Here is a 14510-nt window from a genome sequence, read left to right as displayed (position 1 = left end):
GTTATCCACAGGCATTGTCTGGGACCACCAACTGCTTTTTTTCCAGAGCGCTTGGAGACGTTACAGAAATAAAGCCGTCCATAATTTTTATCCAGATTGCACTATTGGCATCATGTCCTGAAACAAGGAATCTGTTTGGACCTGTAGCAGAAGTGTGGCCGTGTTAGAAACCACCACCACCCCGCACAAGCGGAACTCGCAGAATTACTTCTGAGATCTCAAGTGACCTCTGTCCACAAAACAGGGGGCAGCATTTTGCCACCTGCCCTGCCACCGACAGTTTCTGTTCATTGCATGACAATGCAACCGATATATTGATGTCTGAGAGCTGGAATTTATCCAAGTAAAAGTGCTGTCGATCAACTCCTTACACTTGAGAATTCAGTTTAATCACACGTGGCTGACTGCCTGTTGACGAACCCAGGATTTCAGTCAACTCTGTCCTCTGACCCAAGCGGCCACCTCTCCCTAAAAAACATTTAATGATCAAGATTGGAGAAAAATGTTCATGGGTTGCATCTTCCTTTCAACCATTGTTTCTCAAGCCCGGTCCTTGCGACCCCCCATGGTACAGAATTCCATTCATGCTGTTGACTCCCTGCCCCTGTTCAGCTCCAGGCCCAAGACCTTTTCTCCCTCTGCCTACAACTGACTGCCTCTCTATATAAAATAACGATGCCCATTGTTTCTGTCTAGCATCTGGAGATGCAGTCATAATGAGATCCTATGTAAATCCAAATTATATTATGTAGGTTTCTTTGGACTTATGCATAATTACATAGACACTGAGAGACTGACCATAGATCCATAGACTCGCCAAACAGCCATAGATTCCCAGAGATCCACAGTCTTGCACAGAGCGCCACCACTGGCTGCTATTTTATACAGTTTTGAGATGCGCAGTCCCATTTAGATGCTGTACAAATCGACAGAGTATTGTGTTGATGAACAAGAACTGCATCACGCGTGTACGCATTCGAGACAAACGTGTATCGTGTTTGCGATGAACGTGAATCATGTGCACGTGTGTGTGTGTGTGCGCGACAGATGATGGCGCTCGGATCCAGGCTCCGGATCCGGCACCCGGCCCTGGGCAGGCGCCGGCGCCCGGCCCGGCTGTGGTGCAGCCACGTGCGGCGGATGTCCCGGCTGCGCCGGGTGTGCGCAGCCCCTACCAGCTGCGCCGGAAGCCACAGACGTGCAAGCGGCAAATCGCACCGACAGCAAACCCGGCTGAGGTGAGCGCCGCCTCCGCCCGCTCGCCCTCTCGCTCAGCCACACGTGACCCCGCTCGCTCAACTGCTCACCTACTCACTCAGATGCTCACCCGACCACGCAGATGCTCGTCCGGCCACTCAGATTCTCGCCCGCTTGCCCGCTCGCCCGCTCACCCACCCACTCACTCGCTCACAAGCTCGCTCATATAGGCGCCCGCTCGCCCTGTTAATCTACTCACTTGCACGCTCACCCACTCACCCACTCGCTCACACTCTGATCCGCTCTCTTGTTCACAAACTCGCTCACTCACCCACTCGGCCAACCTACTCATCAATCTACTCAACTGATTCACGCTTGAACTATCTATCCATTGCACCAAACATATTACAGCTTAGCTGTTATGATTTGATGCAAGATAACAATTATAAATGACTAATAGAGCATCTCCTCTAATTCAGATTTCATAGACCAGCTATTTTGGAGTTGCATCCATCGGCCGAGTGTCCTGTGCTATCTGACATGAGGTTGAAGCGACATTATGAAGGAAGAAGACTTTAAAATCATGGGTTTGTAATTATGGCTCGATGGATGTCACTTCCTTCAGACAAAATCACCCTAAATGTGCTCTATTTCATTAAATATCAGAAGCTTAGTGGGGTTAAGTCTGGCTAGGTTCGTACTTGGATGGAAAACCGCCTGGAAATACCAGGAGTTGCCTTGGGCTGCAAGGTGGGCTGGAGATGACAATTCATCAATTAATTCTTCAAGTGATCTTTATGGAGCTTTCAGTGTCACCCCCTTCCATTCCAATTGGATTTTCTCTGGGTTTTCTGGTTTACTCCCACATGAAGCCAAACATCCCGATACATGATCCTCCTGAACCAATAAGCATATTGAGACTCAGCGAGGCTTGATATTATTATACATTTTAGTACACTATCATTGCTATGTCATATATTGATTGCTATAATTTGTCCCACCTGACCCTGAATTAAAAATATATATATAATTGAAAAGAGCTTAAAAATCCCATGTCGGACAGCCAAGAACACAGAGCATGGTGGGGTGGGAGATCTTCATCCAGCAGTGGATTTATTAATTGATCCGTGACCGTTGATGATGTCTTTTTGTAGGTGATGTCGTCGACCAGCACCGAGAGCTCCAGCCACCGTGCAAAGCGCACCCGTATGTCGAACCGGACCCAGGAGCCGCCACGTGAGTCCCCTTCCTCACCTCCTCGCAACTCCACCGAGCCTCTCTGCGATTCATTCTCCTGTGTGGTGGAACGTCCGACTCGGATCATTGAAAGACATAGTGAGAGCAAGAGGGGCTCCGATAGAGATCGGGTAGAGAGAGCGAGAGGAGACGGGGACTGTCTTGAGTGAGACAGAGACAGCAAGAGAGATGGAGCAATAGGGAGAGAGAGGCGGAGAAAGGGCGAGGGGGTGTAACTGCAATGCAGTGGTGCACTAACTATTCGTGTACAATGTACAGTTAGCATACAGTGTAAAAGAGACAGTCTTCTTCACAGTGGATGTTACCAATCGCATGATATCATTTGAAAAATAGTTTTCATGATTATGCTGTATCCTCTATGAAATGTTCTAGTTAATCACTTGAAATAGAAATGTACTGTTAAATATAGAGAAAATTTATTGTTTCTCGTTTCAAAAATTGGCATCTCTAGCTCTCACTTATGTTTCTAGAGGAAAATATGTAGTACCTGCTGCGATGTGTGAACATTGCCACTGGGGAGACAAAGGCGACCAGGTGTGGTGTTGGCCACACCTTTCCCTCGTGTGCCATGCCGGCCTTCATGGTTGCTAATCGCTAACAGCACTTGCCCCAACAGCCTGTTTAAGACTATACGGCGGGGGATCTTTGTCTATAGTTAGAAATATCTCTGAGTCTCGGCAAGTATGACCGTCTCTCACCTTGTGGACTTGACTGATTGCTGAGTACTGAAGCTCTGCACAATGTCTCACCGAGTCACTGTCGGGACCACGGCTAACGTGCCCTCTAGCGTAATAGGTTATAACTGTGGCCTTGGCTGGGGATTGTGGCTTTCTTTACTTTTAACACCACAGCTACAAAGCACATCACTTCCCACCCCCCCCCCCCCACAGGTGTTAACTGGTAAGTGCATTCTTTTGTGGGGGGGAGCGGTTTAATTCCAGAAAAAGCACATGTTTTGGGGTTGATTTTCAGTTTCTGTTCGAGAAAATGTCACGGTTGAAACCAGTTCCTGATTCCGGTTCCTGGTTCCATTAGACTCCTCTGCATTCGGTGTACAACGAGAGCTAACAATGTACATGGGTGTCACAGTGCCACCTGCTTGGCTGTGAACCACCTCCGTTTAGCACGGCTGGCTACGTTCGGTGTGAAAGAAGTTCAACGTACATACATACAACACTTACCACTCAAATTTTAAAATAGTGTGAAGTTAGGCTACAATATATAATTGTGGTACAACGTACTATTAGCACACTGTACAATTTGGGTACAATGTTTTTTTAGTCATTTTTTATTACGGTTGCTAAGCACAGGTCCATCATGCCAAGCGGTTAGCAACATATCGCATGGCACTGTCCAAGTTGTAATAAATAAGAGTGTAACATATTTTCTTTTTAGTGAGAAATGTTATACAAGTGCTTGGGAAAAGAGACAATTGGAGGTGGGTGGGGAATTCCTAAGTGGAGCAGTGTGGAAGAAGCATAAAGAGATGTTGAGGTGACCCGCAGTGCAATTCGCATACCGTTGAGTGTACAGTCAGTTTTTGGTTAACGCGGGAGATGTGTAAAGCGAAAACTATTCCCCAACAAAAAATGTAACTATGAAGTCTGCCGAGATACGATATACTACAACACACACAGTAAGATGACGAGATATCATTCCACGTAATGTATTCCATCGCTCGGCCGCGCAGCTCAAGAAAGTAGTTTGTCGTCGACCGCTCAGAAACCGCGTTGTAACTGTGCGCATTGTGCGAAAAGGGTTCCCGAGTGGAACAACCGCGTTTCCGAGAACTTTGTTTTTGTGAAGAACACACGTTAAGCGAGGACTTACCGTGAAATTAGCGTGCAGTGGACAGAGATCTTATGGCGCTTACCTGCTTGGTGTTCCGCCCCCCTCCCCTCTCCCCCCCCTGCCCCTCCGCAGCTCCAGCCGAGCGATACCTGCAGGAGAAGCTCCCGGACGAGGTGGTGCTCAAGGTGTTCTCGTACCTGCTCGAGCAGGACCTATGTCGCGTGGCTTGCGTGTGCAAGCGCTTTAACACACTCGCCAACGACCCCCTGCTGTGGTGAGCACGCGCCGCGTGGGGCGTGGGGGGTGGGCGCGCCTGGCCGCAGTGACTGCGTGCTGAATGTAGCGTCGACTTTCATGCTGGCGGCAACTCGCGTGGAATCGTGCTTGCAAGAAATCGATTGTTTACGATTTTAAGCAGTTATGTTTTGCGTTTACGTTGATGTGTGACCCTTGCACTGTATGATCGAGGCGGCATAAATGAGAACATAAACGAGACGAGGCAGATAAATTAGTCATTGTATGCTTTTTGTAAGGCTTTATAATGTGTTCAGCCTAGAAATACTTGATTCGTGATAGATATCAGTTGTGCTTTTGGCAGACGTGCAGGAACCAGGACTTCCATAGGCCGAAAAAACATAAAATGGCACGTGAAATGTATCGTGCCGCTCATTACAGATAGACCGCAGATCAGGTTTAATGCTTCACTGTTAGTTGGAAGGCATTAAAAAGAATCGATTGTTCAATCTCGCCATCACACCAAATCATTACAACTCACCGAATCGCCTGGGAGTGTGAATCGTGTCTCTTGGCAACCGTGAGAGCTGGTATTAGGTTTTTTTCATCTCCTGGTGGAGGGGATGCAGGTGATGAGTACAAGCCTACAAACGAAAGTCAAGAGCAGACCAAACTAATTAGTGGTAGCATTCATTTTTACATTTATAACGTGCACAAATTGAACTTCAAAGGACATTCAGAGGTGTGGGTTAAGACATATACAAAAAAACAACACATGAACAGGACAGAGCCTCTTTCACATGTCCATTGTGCGAGGTGGTAGTACAGTGGTGGTAGAACCCTGGGCTGTCACAGTTCGACTCGGCCACAAATGAGTACCTGGTGCGATGTGTAAACTTCGCTACTTGGGAGACAAAGGCGGCTGGGCGTGTTGCTGACCACCCATCCCCTTCTTTGCCATACCAGCCTTCATAGGTGCTCCCTAACAGCACTCGCCCCAACAGTCTGTTAAGGCTATACGGGGGGTGTCTTTGTCAAATTAACCGCCACCTACGAAAAAGCGCCGCAGCTGGACTTGTCATGTTGCACCTGAACCTAAAAAATATTTATATTTTATTTTACCAGGTAAGGCCAACTGAGCTATTTAGCTCTTTTTCAGAAGTGACCTGGTTATCACAAATGATAGCTCAACGAAGTAGCTTATCTTGTGGACATTTATAGCAGCCTACTACTCTAAATGCACGTTTCTAAATGTGGAGGGAAAAACCCGAGGCTCCGGAGAAAAATCCACACGACCACGGGGAGAACATGCGTACTCCAATATACAACGGGCGTCAGGGTCGGGATCGAACCGACAACCTCCTGTATACCAGGCGAGGAAGTTAACATCTCGCCATCATGCCCATTTCGCCTGAACGTGTTTCGCCCGACGCGAACAGGAAGCTACTGTACACGGACCTCTTTGAGTACACAAGACCCATGCTGCACCCAGAGCCGCGCAAGTTCTTCCAGGTGAACGTGGAGGACTGCGAGAATGCCAACCCGTGGAAGGAGAGCTTCAGCCAACTGGTGAGTGCCCGCGGGTTGCCCTGGCGTCCGTCGGTTGGAGCTGCGTCAGCGGGTGGGTGGGGGACGATTTTTTAAAATCGCGGTTGACAGTGATCGTGACGCATTGATACGCTGTCGTGGTGCTACAGTGATAATGATGATTAAGTAATAATTATATTTTGAGCATTTTCATCACCTTTTAATACCTAGCAGCTCATCTCCCTATTTTCAGCACAATTAAAATGTTACCGTTTGTCATTATATAAAGTGGTGGCACCCATTTGAATCGGCTGTCCAGAAACCATTCTCAATGCCCCTACCTTCTGAACTATTTTGCCTGTCACCTGCTTTGCCCTCTTTTTGACACAAGCATGTATGTATGTTGAACTTCTTTCGCACCGTACGTAGCCAACCATGCGAATTGGAGGTGCGGAGGAAGGACGACAAACTAAACACATTTGGGTCTTGAGGTCCCAAATGCCTAGCGGCTAGAAACGAACCACACTATTGAAGGTGTTCTAGATTGCGACCACTCTTGGGTATTGGGATGATGGACATGGAAAATGTTGCTATGAGGGTGATAACGTCAATTGTTACAATTGTTATTGTCATTACCGGTGATTTTGAATTACTTTCAGAACATTTGGCATCTTTTGTCATAATTGTCGTCGTCAGCATAATCATCATTGCATTCACCATCACCAGCAGAAGAGACAACATCACCATTCGCATTTTCATAACCAGGAGCATCAACATCTTCAGCATCATCATCATTGTCATCATCACCACTACCATCATCACCAGCAGTGGCAGTGTCATTATTATCCTCATGATTGTGATCATCATATTTACAATGAGCAAAATGCTTAGTAAGTGAAATTGGCCAAACTTTGCAAGCAGGACCCTCCAAGTCACATTGTTATCATGATTATATTATTATCATCATTGTCATGATTGGGGCCCGCCCCTGCACGCTACACACTAGAAGATGGTAATACATTAAAGGGCACAAATACTTGAACCAAATACATTTGTCACAATTGGATTATGAATGCAGTGACCTTTTATGATATTGCTGCTATCCTCGCCGGAGTAGGGATTTTAGCGTTGGTATTGGTGACGCGTCTTTGGCACTCGGAATATCGTGTTAAGGCGGACTGCACGCTCCAGGTAAAAGGACGCCAGAGTCAATTATTTATTGATTAAATAAAAATTCAAGCGTTTTTCAGGGAAAACTACAGAGTTGCACCGAGTGAAGGTCACTGGCGGAGAACGGATGTCCTCTGTCACGTGATTTCCGGAACGCCGCTATTGGTTATGCCTACAATCGTTTGGAATGAAGAGCAAATGGAGGACATGGCCTAGACTTTACCCACCGAGTCTCAAGGGTCTCATAGCACCAGAAGGTGCTCTAATTGCCCGTCTGTTGTGTCGTTGCGTTTCAGTACAAAGGGGTTCACATCAAACCGGGCTACGCGGAACACTTCTACAACAACCCGGCAAGGTTCAAAGGTCGAGCGAACATTCTGGTGAGCGAAGGGAATCCTGCCTCTTGAGCCACCATGGTGCTGCTCTCAAACCACCACCACCACCACCACTCGCTAAACACGTAAATTTACCACCAATATGCTGTGAATCGTATTTCACAGATTTACAATCTAAAAGACCCAGACTAAAGGCACAGGTGCGCACCGCCGTCTCTGTGTGCATCCTCGAGAAACTCTTGTTGATGAAAGCTGCTATTCGAGGATGATGGAAGGAACTTTAGAAGTTTTTCCAATGTGATCTTCCATGGCCATTTCACTGACAGCGTGGTGCACTTCTCTCTGGGACAGTTTCGATTTGAAGTATCTTATGTATGTGTGTTGAACTTTTTTCGCACCGTACGTAGCCAACCGCACTAATCAGGGGTGGAGCAGTAGAACAGTCACTGCATTGTGCTATGAACCAGGGGATGTCAATTCAATTTCCCACCGTCGGCTAGATATTTATGGCCCCTGCAGCCAATACTAGGACGATTTTCATCACTTTGTAAAAAAAAAGAATGAATCTTGAGTCGGCGTCTATTTCATATGAAGTGATTGAAAATCTTATTCTATAGGCGTGGTTACATTGCTTTAAATTTCTTAAGTTTGGTATTCCAAAAGCCCTCCAACCTGTTCTGGCTGGAACACAGTGGGGTGAAAAAAACAAAAATGGAAAGAAATTTTTTTTTTCAGCCATGTTGCAACCTGCTGGATTTGGCGAAGGATTGCGGTTCCTTTTGGGCTGCTGACTGCATGCATTCATGTGTGTCCGTGTGTCCTTGTGTTCATGTGGGGAGCGGGAGGTTAGCGGTTAGCATGCTACGAACCCGGCGCAACCGAGTTCGATTCCCGCTCACGGCCAACACCGGTGACGATTATTTGAACCGGTCCTGGGCCTCCCCTAGGTCGACTCGGCCTCAAATGAGTACCTGGTGCGGTGTGTAAACGTCACCACGAGGGAGAAAAATGTGGTCGGGCGTGGTGCTGGCCATCCACCTCCTCGTGCCGGCCTTCATAGCTGTTCACGAACAGCACTTGCCCCAACAGTCTGTTAAAGGCTATTCGGGGAATCTTTGTATGTCCGTGTCGCCCAGTACTATGACACAATCGAGGACGCCCTGGGCGGGGTGCAGGAGGGCCACTTCGACGGCCTCATCTTCGTCCACGCCGGCGTGTACTCCGACGAGTGGATCTACGTCGAGACGCCTGTCGCCATGATCGGAGCCGGTGGGTTCACACGGGCAGAGGGCAACCCAGGGGTCACGGCGGGATGGTGGCGATCGGTAGGAATACTACAGATCACTGATTAAAGTCGTTCCATGATGTGGCTCGGAGATCGGAGTGCTGAACTAGTGCCTCTGAGATCTAGGATTTTTGTTATCGTAAAATTTGAACACGTGCGTTGTTCCGTCATCCACAGCACCTGGACTGTACTTTTATGGTCTCACGTCTACGCTCATCACCTTAACCATTCCACACCGACCACCGTTGCTCAGTATGATCAAAAATCTCCCATGGCCAATACGCTGCAGGGGAGGCCTTCAGTACTGGATCAACAAAAGGGGCTGTACTTTGTTCATTTACATTGGATAGCAAGGAACACGGAACCCAGATAACATCGGTTGGCGTTTTGCGTCATATGTTCTTCACTGTCGAGCTATTAACGAATTTGGAATGGTGGAAACATTTTTCCTTGCTTTGTTTTGAATATTTGCGGTTGTCTAACCCCACAGCCCCGGGCAAGGTGGCGGACAAAGTGATCATCGAGAACACTCGAGACTCCACGTTCGTGTTCATGGAGGGCTCCGACGACGCCTACGTTGGGTTCATGACCATCAAGGTTGGCGCCGGTGGCCGGGCGGCTTGTCGTCATCGTCGCTTAATATTTATACCACGCCTCTCGTGCGGTACATCGTGACGCGCGAGCCACGTCTAGGAGAGCCCCCGGTGGCAGCCGTCCCTGTGAGGGCACAAGGTCAAAGCAGCACTGGCCTGCAATTGGGCATTATTCTGCAAGTAGGGGGCGATGTTAGTTTGTGACTTTACCCACTTAGCTAGTTTGAGAGCAGTTTTCGAATTTTGTGGAAATTTGAACCGTGATTCTGGCACACGTAGACTACTTTTTCTAATAATGTCACAGGAGCTTTAACGTCCGCTGTGAAGCATATGGCTACCAGCAGTTGATTGTTGACAGAGGGCTGTAAATTATAATACATTTTCTTCCTTGTTAATTACTTTCTGGTTATTATTTAACCCATCCTCATTCTTTCGACTTCCCTGGCTGCTGGTGAAACTTAAGAAAATAAAAACAGTCCAGAGTTTGCTCATTAAATGAATACCGATGGTAAGCATCAGTTCAGACGGCCCTTAGGCTTATGGACTAAGAGGATATCGTTACATTTACTATTATCATGAACTTTATGCCTTCGTCTTGCCACTTGATGCCACAGTTCAACCCGGACGATCGCTCCGGAAATCACCACAACGCGCACCACTGCCTCGAGATCACGGTCAACTGCTGCCCAGTGATCGACCGCTCCATTATCCGCAGCACCTGCACAGGTGAGCCCCATACACTCCGCAGGCTGCCGGCAAGCCTGGCCCGCGTGTGTAAGTGGCACGGGTTAGGGTTCTGTCATCGTTAATTGGCCCTGCCACTCGCACCGAGAAAAACAATCAGACTCGTTTTGGTGGAGCTTGCGGTGGGGATTTTTGGTGCTGATGGTGGTTGGGTGGGGTGTGGTTAGTGGCAATGGGTGGTGGTGGTGGCGGTGGTCGGGTGGATTTTGGTTAGGGGTGGGATGCTGGGATTGTTTGCCTGAGCCTGCAGTGTCTTTTTTCCATTGTTTTTTTGAGACTTCCCTCAGATTTTCTCCATTGAATGTCTGTGTCCAAGTGTGCACAAATCACTCTGGCCCTGCCGCGTTCGTGCCCCTTTGCCGTTGATCTTTGTTGTCTTTTTGTTTGTCTTTTTCTTCCCCTCGATGTGTTTTTTATATTGCCAGGGTTTTCATGATAAGTCGTTTTGAGACTTTTGGCGATTTAATGAATGCGAATCTTTATCGTCAAACCGTGCCCTGTCGTGCGCGTTTGTGCCGCGTTTCTCCATGGCCGGGACAGTGGGCTCGGCCGTGTGCGTGAGTGGACACGGGGCCTGCCCCTCGCTCAAGTACTGCAATATCAGTGACTGTGAGAACGTTGGCCTCTACATCACCGACCACGCGCAGGTACGTAGCCGCCGTAAACTCCCGTCACGCCTCCTCATGGACCGCACGACCCAAAACTCGGAAAATTTGCGAAGGCTGCGTGGCAGACGCATCGTCAGTTACAATTGTGTATGCATGTTGAACTTCTTTGGCACCGTACGTAGCCAACCGTGCTCATCGGAGGTGCGGAGGAAGGACAACAAACTAAACACAAAAAGCATTGCGAGAGAAATTAGTTTTCAATCTAGATTTACAAATGCACAGCTCCAGTGGCTTCCTAATATTGTAAGGAAGAGGGTTCCAGACGGCAGCAGAAGCGCACCTGAAAGCGCGCGATGCTGTGACCGTCTTTTTTTCGATGGTTAGCCGAACAAAGTTTGGAACAAGATACAGTGAGTTCTCATTTAACGCGGTCAATGCATTCCTTAAAAGTGCCGCATTAAGCAAATTACAGTGAGGGAAAAAAGTATTTGATCCCCTGCTGATTTTGTACGTTTGCCCACTGACAAAGAAATGATCAGTCTATAATTTTAATGATAGATTTATTTGAACAGTGAGAGACAGAATAACAACAAAAACATCCAGAAAAACGCATGTCAAAAATGTTATAAATTGATTTGCATTTTAATGAGGGAAATAAGTATTTGACCCCCTCTCAATCAGAAAGATTTCTGGCTCCCAGGTGTCTTTTATACAGGTAACGAGCTGAGATTAGGAGCACACTCTTAAAGGGAGTACTCCTAATCTCAGCTTGTTACCTGTATAAAAGACACCTGTCCACAGAAGCAATAATTCAAGCAGATTCCAAACTCTCCACCATGGCCAAGACCAAAGAGCTCTCCAAGGATGTCAGGGACAAGATTGGAATGGGCTACAAGACCATTGCCAAGCAGCTTGGTGAGAAGGTGACAACAGTTGGTGCGATTATTCGCAAAAGAACTGTCAATCTCCCTCGGCCTGGGGCTCCATGCAAGATCTCACCTCGTGGAGTTGCAATGATCATGAGAACGGTGAGGAATCAGCCCAGAACTACACGGGAGGATGTTGTCAATGATCTCAAGGCAGCTGGGACCATAGTCACCAAGAAAACAATTGGTAACACACTACGCCGTGAAGGACTGAAATCTTGCAGTGCCCGCAAGGTCCCCCTGCTCAAGAAAGCACATATACATGCCCGTCTGAAGTTTGCCAATGAACATCTGAATGATTCAGAGGACAACTGGGTGAAAGTGTTGTGGTCAGATGAGACCAAAATGGAGCTCTTTGGCATCAACTCAACTCGCTGTGTTTGGAGGAGGAGGAATGCTGCCTATGACCCCAAGAACACCATCCCCACCGTCAAACATGGAGGTGGAAAGATTATGCTTTGGGGATGTTTTTCTGCTAAGGGGACAGGACAACTTCACCGCATCAAAGGGACGATGGACGGGGCCATGTACCGTCAAATCTTGGGTGAGAACCTCCTTCCCTCAGCCAGGGCATTGAAAATGGGTCATGGATGGGTATTCCAGCATGACAATGACCCAAAACACATAGCCAAGGCAACAAAGGAGTGGCTCAAGAAGAAGCACATTAAGGTCCTGGAGTGGCCTAGCCAGTCTCCAGACCTTAATCCCATAGAAAATCTGTGGAGGGAGCTGAAGGTTCAAGTTGCCAAACGTCAGCCTCGAAACCTTAATGACTTGGAGAAGATCTGCAAAGAGGTGTGGGACAAAATCCCTCATGAGATGTGTGCAAACCTGGTGGCCAACTACAAGAAACATCTGACCTCTCTGATTGCCAACAAGGGTTTTGCCACCAAGTACTAAGTCATGTTTTGCAGAGGGGTCAAATACTTATTTCCCTAATTAAAATGCAAATCAATTTATAACATTTTTGACATGCGTTTTTCTGGATTTTGTTGTTGTTATTCTGTCTTTCACTGTTCAAATAAACCTACCATTAACATTATAGACTGATCATTTCTTTGTCAGTGGGCAAACGTACAAAATCAGCAGGGAATCAAATACTTTTTTCTCTCACTGTACATCTAAAGTGAAAAAAATTACCTGGAAATTATGGAACGATAAAGTTTGGCAAGATACAATGTTCCAGATGGCCGCAGAAGCGCATTTGAAAGCACGCAATATAGTGACCATCTTTTGTTTTACAATGTACTGAGCTGACTGAGAGCGCTGAACAATGTGCACGATGACGTTTGTGGCCTTGCCCGGCCGAGAAGAACACGCACAGCCGACTCCCAGCATGCCCCCACTCACTGAGGTGTAACTGGAGCACCAGCTAACACCAAACGGCTTGGCGTTTGTGACAGGGAACCTATGAAGACAACGAAATTTCCAACAATGCGCTGGCCGGGATTTGGGTTAAGAACCACGCGAACCCCATCATCAGACGAAATCACATCCACCACGGACGCGATGTGGGCGTCTTCACATTCGACCACGGCATGGTGAGTGCGCGCGGACAGAGGGGTGCGCTCGTAAATGCACGCATGTGTCCGTGTGTGAGCAAAGGTGGCCGGGCGTGGTGCCGGCCACCCACCTCATCGTGTGCCATGTTGGCCTTCGCTCACTAACAGCACTTGCTCCTACAGTTTGTTAAGGCTATAAGGGTGATCTTTTGTGCGAGCAGAGTACCTGGTGGCTAAAAGGTAGAAAGTTTGCACAGTGGGGGGGGTACAGTTGGTGCATCTGCCAGTCATCATCCCAGTCAACTCACGGCACCTGAGTTTGCTCCGTGACCGCCTACCAGTAGGCCGTTGACACTTCACGTGGCCTAAAAGTGCACCTAGCATGACACAAGCGCCATGGTGACATTACTGCCACTTAGTGGCGAATGACGATTGTTGTTGTTGAGAATGTACAGTTTTCCACTGTCAATCCACAGCTCCAAAGTTTCCTCCCTGTTCTCTACCCTTGTCCTCCCACTTTATTCTCTCCCCCTTAACTCTTCTTCTCTTCCTTTGGCTCGATTTCCCTTCTCTTTCCTTTCCATCCCTCTCCTTACTCTTGCCTCCACTTCACATTGCTTACAAACTCATGCTCGCCTCCAGGGATATTTTGAGAGCTGCAATATCCACCGGAACCGAATTGCCGGCTTCGAGGTGAAGGCGTACGCCAACCCGACGGTGGTGCGCTGCGAGATCCACCACGGGCAGACGGGCGGCATCTACGTGCACGAGAAGGGCCGTGGCCAGTTCATCGACAACAAGATCTACAGCAACAACTTCGCCGGCGTCTGGGTCACCTCGCAGAGCGACCCCACCATCCGGTCAGCCACGCATGACACGTGGAGGAACGCACGGACAACAAAGATAAACATTCCACCCCCCCGTATAGCCGTAACATATTTTTGTGGCAAGTGCTGTTAGCGAGCAACTATGAAGGCTGGCACAGCACACGAGGGGGTGGGTCATCAATATTTACACATTACACCAGGTACTCATTTGAGGCCGAGTCGACCTAGGGCATTCCCAGAACCGCTGCACTACCGCTGCCCACGCACGACATACGCTCATAAGCACACATGACACACACAATGCATGTGCAATGTCTGCACACAAAAAAACATTGTGTTTCGTTACTTACAAGGTTTAGCAAATTCCACTTCTGCAGCTAAAATCATTCAAGTGGGATTGTTAAACAAATACTTGCAACAAAGGTTCTCTATACATTTACCAATGCTTGTGTGTGTGTGTGATTCGATCTATGTGTCGTGATCGTAAGCCTGCATTTTAACCGATGATCCGATA

General features: G+C 47.9%; 1 protein-coding gene across 1 annotated transcript in view; it reads left to right on the top strand.

Moving 5' to 3' along the window:
* LOC116947848 (F-box only protein 11-like) overlaps nucleotides 1-14510 on the top strand; it is a 35735-nt gene that overhangs the window by 8485 nt on the left and 12740 nt on the right. Inside the window, exons 2-12 of the mRNA XM_032964051.2 lie at nucleotides 1048-1238; nucleotides 2352-2433; nucleotides 4378-4519; nucleotides 5919-6048; nucleotides 7473-7556; nucleotides 8648-8780; nucleotides 9287-9393; nucleotides 10004-10115; nucleotides 10674-10780; nucleotides 13071-13208; nucleotides 13812-14029. Coding sequence (XP_032819942.1) covers nucleotides 1048-1238; nucleotides 2352-2433; nucleotides 4378-4519; nucleotides 5919-6048; nucleotides 7473-7556; nucleotides 8648-8780; nucleotides 9287-9393; nucleotides 10004-10115; nucleotides 10674-10780; nucleotides 13071-13208; nucleotides 13812-14029 — 1444 coding nt within the window. The remainder of the gene's footprint in view (nucleotides 1-1047; nucleotides 1239-2351; nucleotides 2434-4377; nucleotides 4520-5918; nucleotides 6049-7472; nucleotides 7557-8647; nucleotides 8781-9286; nucleotides 9394-10003; nucleotides 10116-10673; nucleotides 10781-13070; nucleotides 13209-13811; nucleotides 14030-14510) is intronic.

The sequence above is a fragment of the Petromyzon marinus genome, chromosome 31 (assembly GCF_048934315.1).
Source record: "Petromyzon marinus isolate PM22_M1 ecotype Great Lakes invasive population chromosome 31, UKy_Petmar_22M1.pri1.0, whole genome shotgun sequence".
Taxonomy (NCBI): Eukaryota; Metazoa; Chordata; class Hyperoartia; order Petromyzontiformes; family Petromyzontidae; genus Petromyzon; species Petromyzon marinus.
This window is presented reverse-complemented; position numbering and strand designations above follow the sequence as displayed.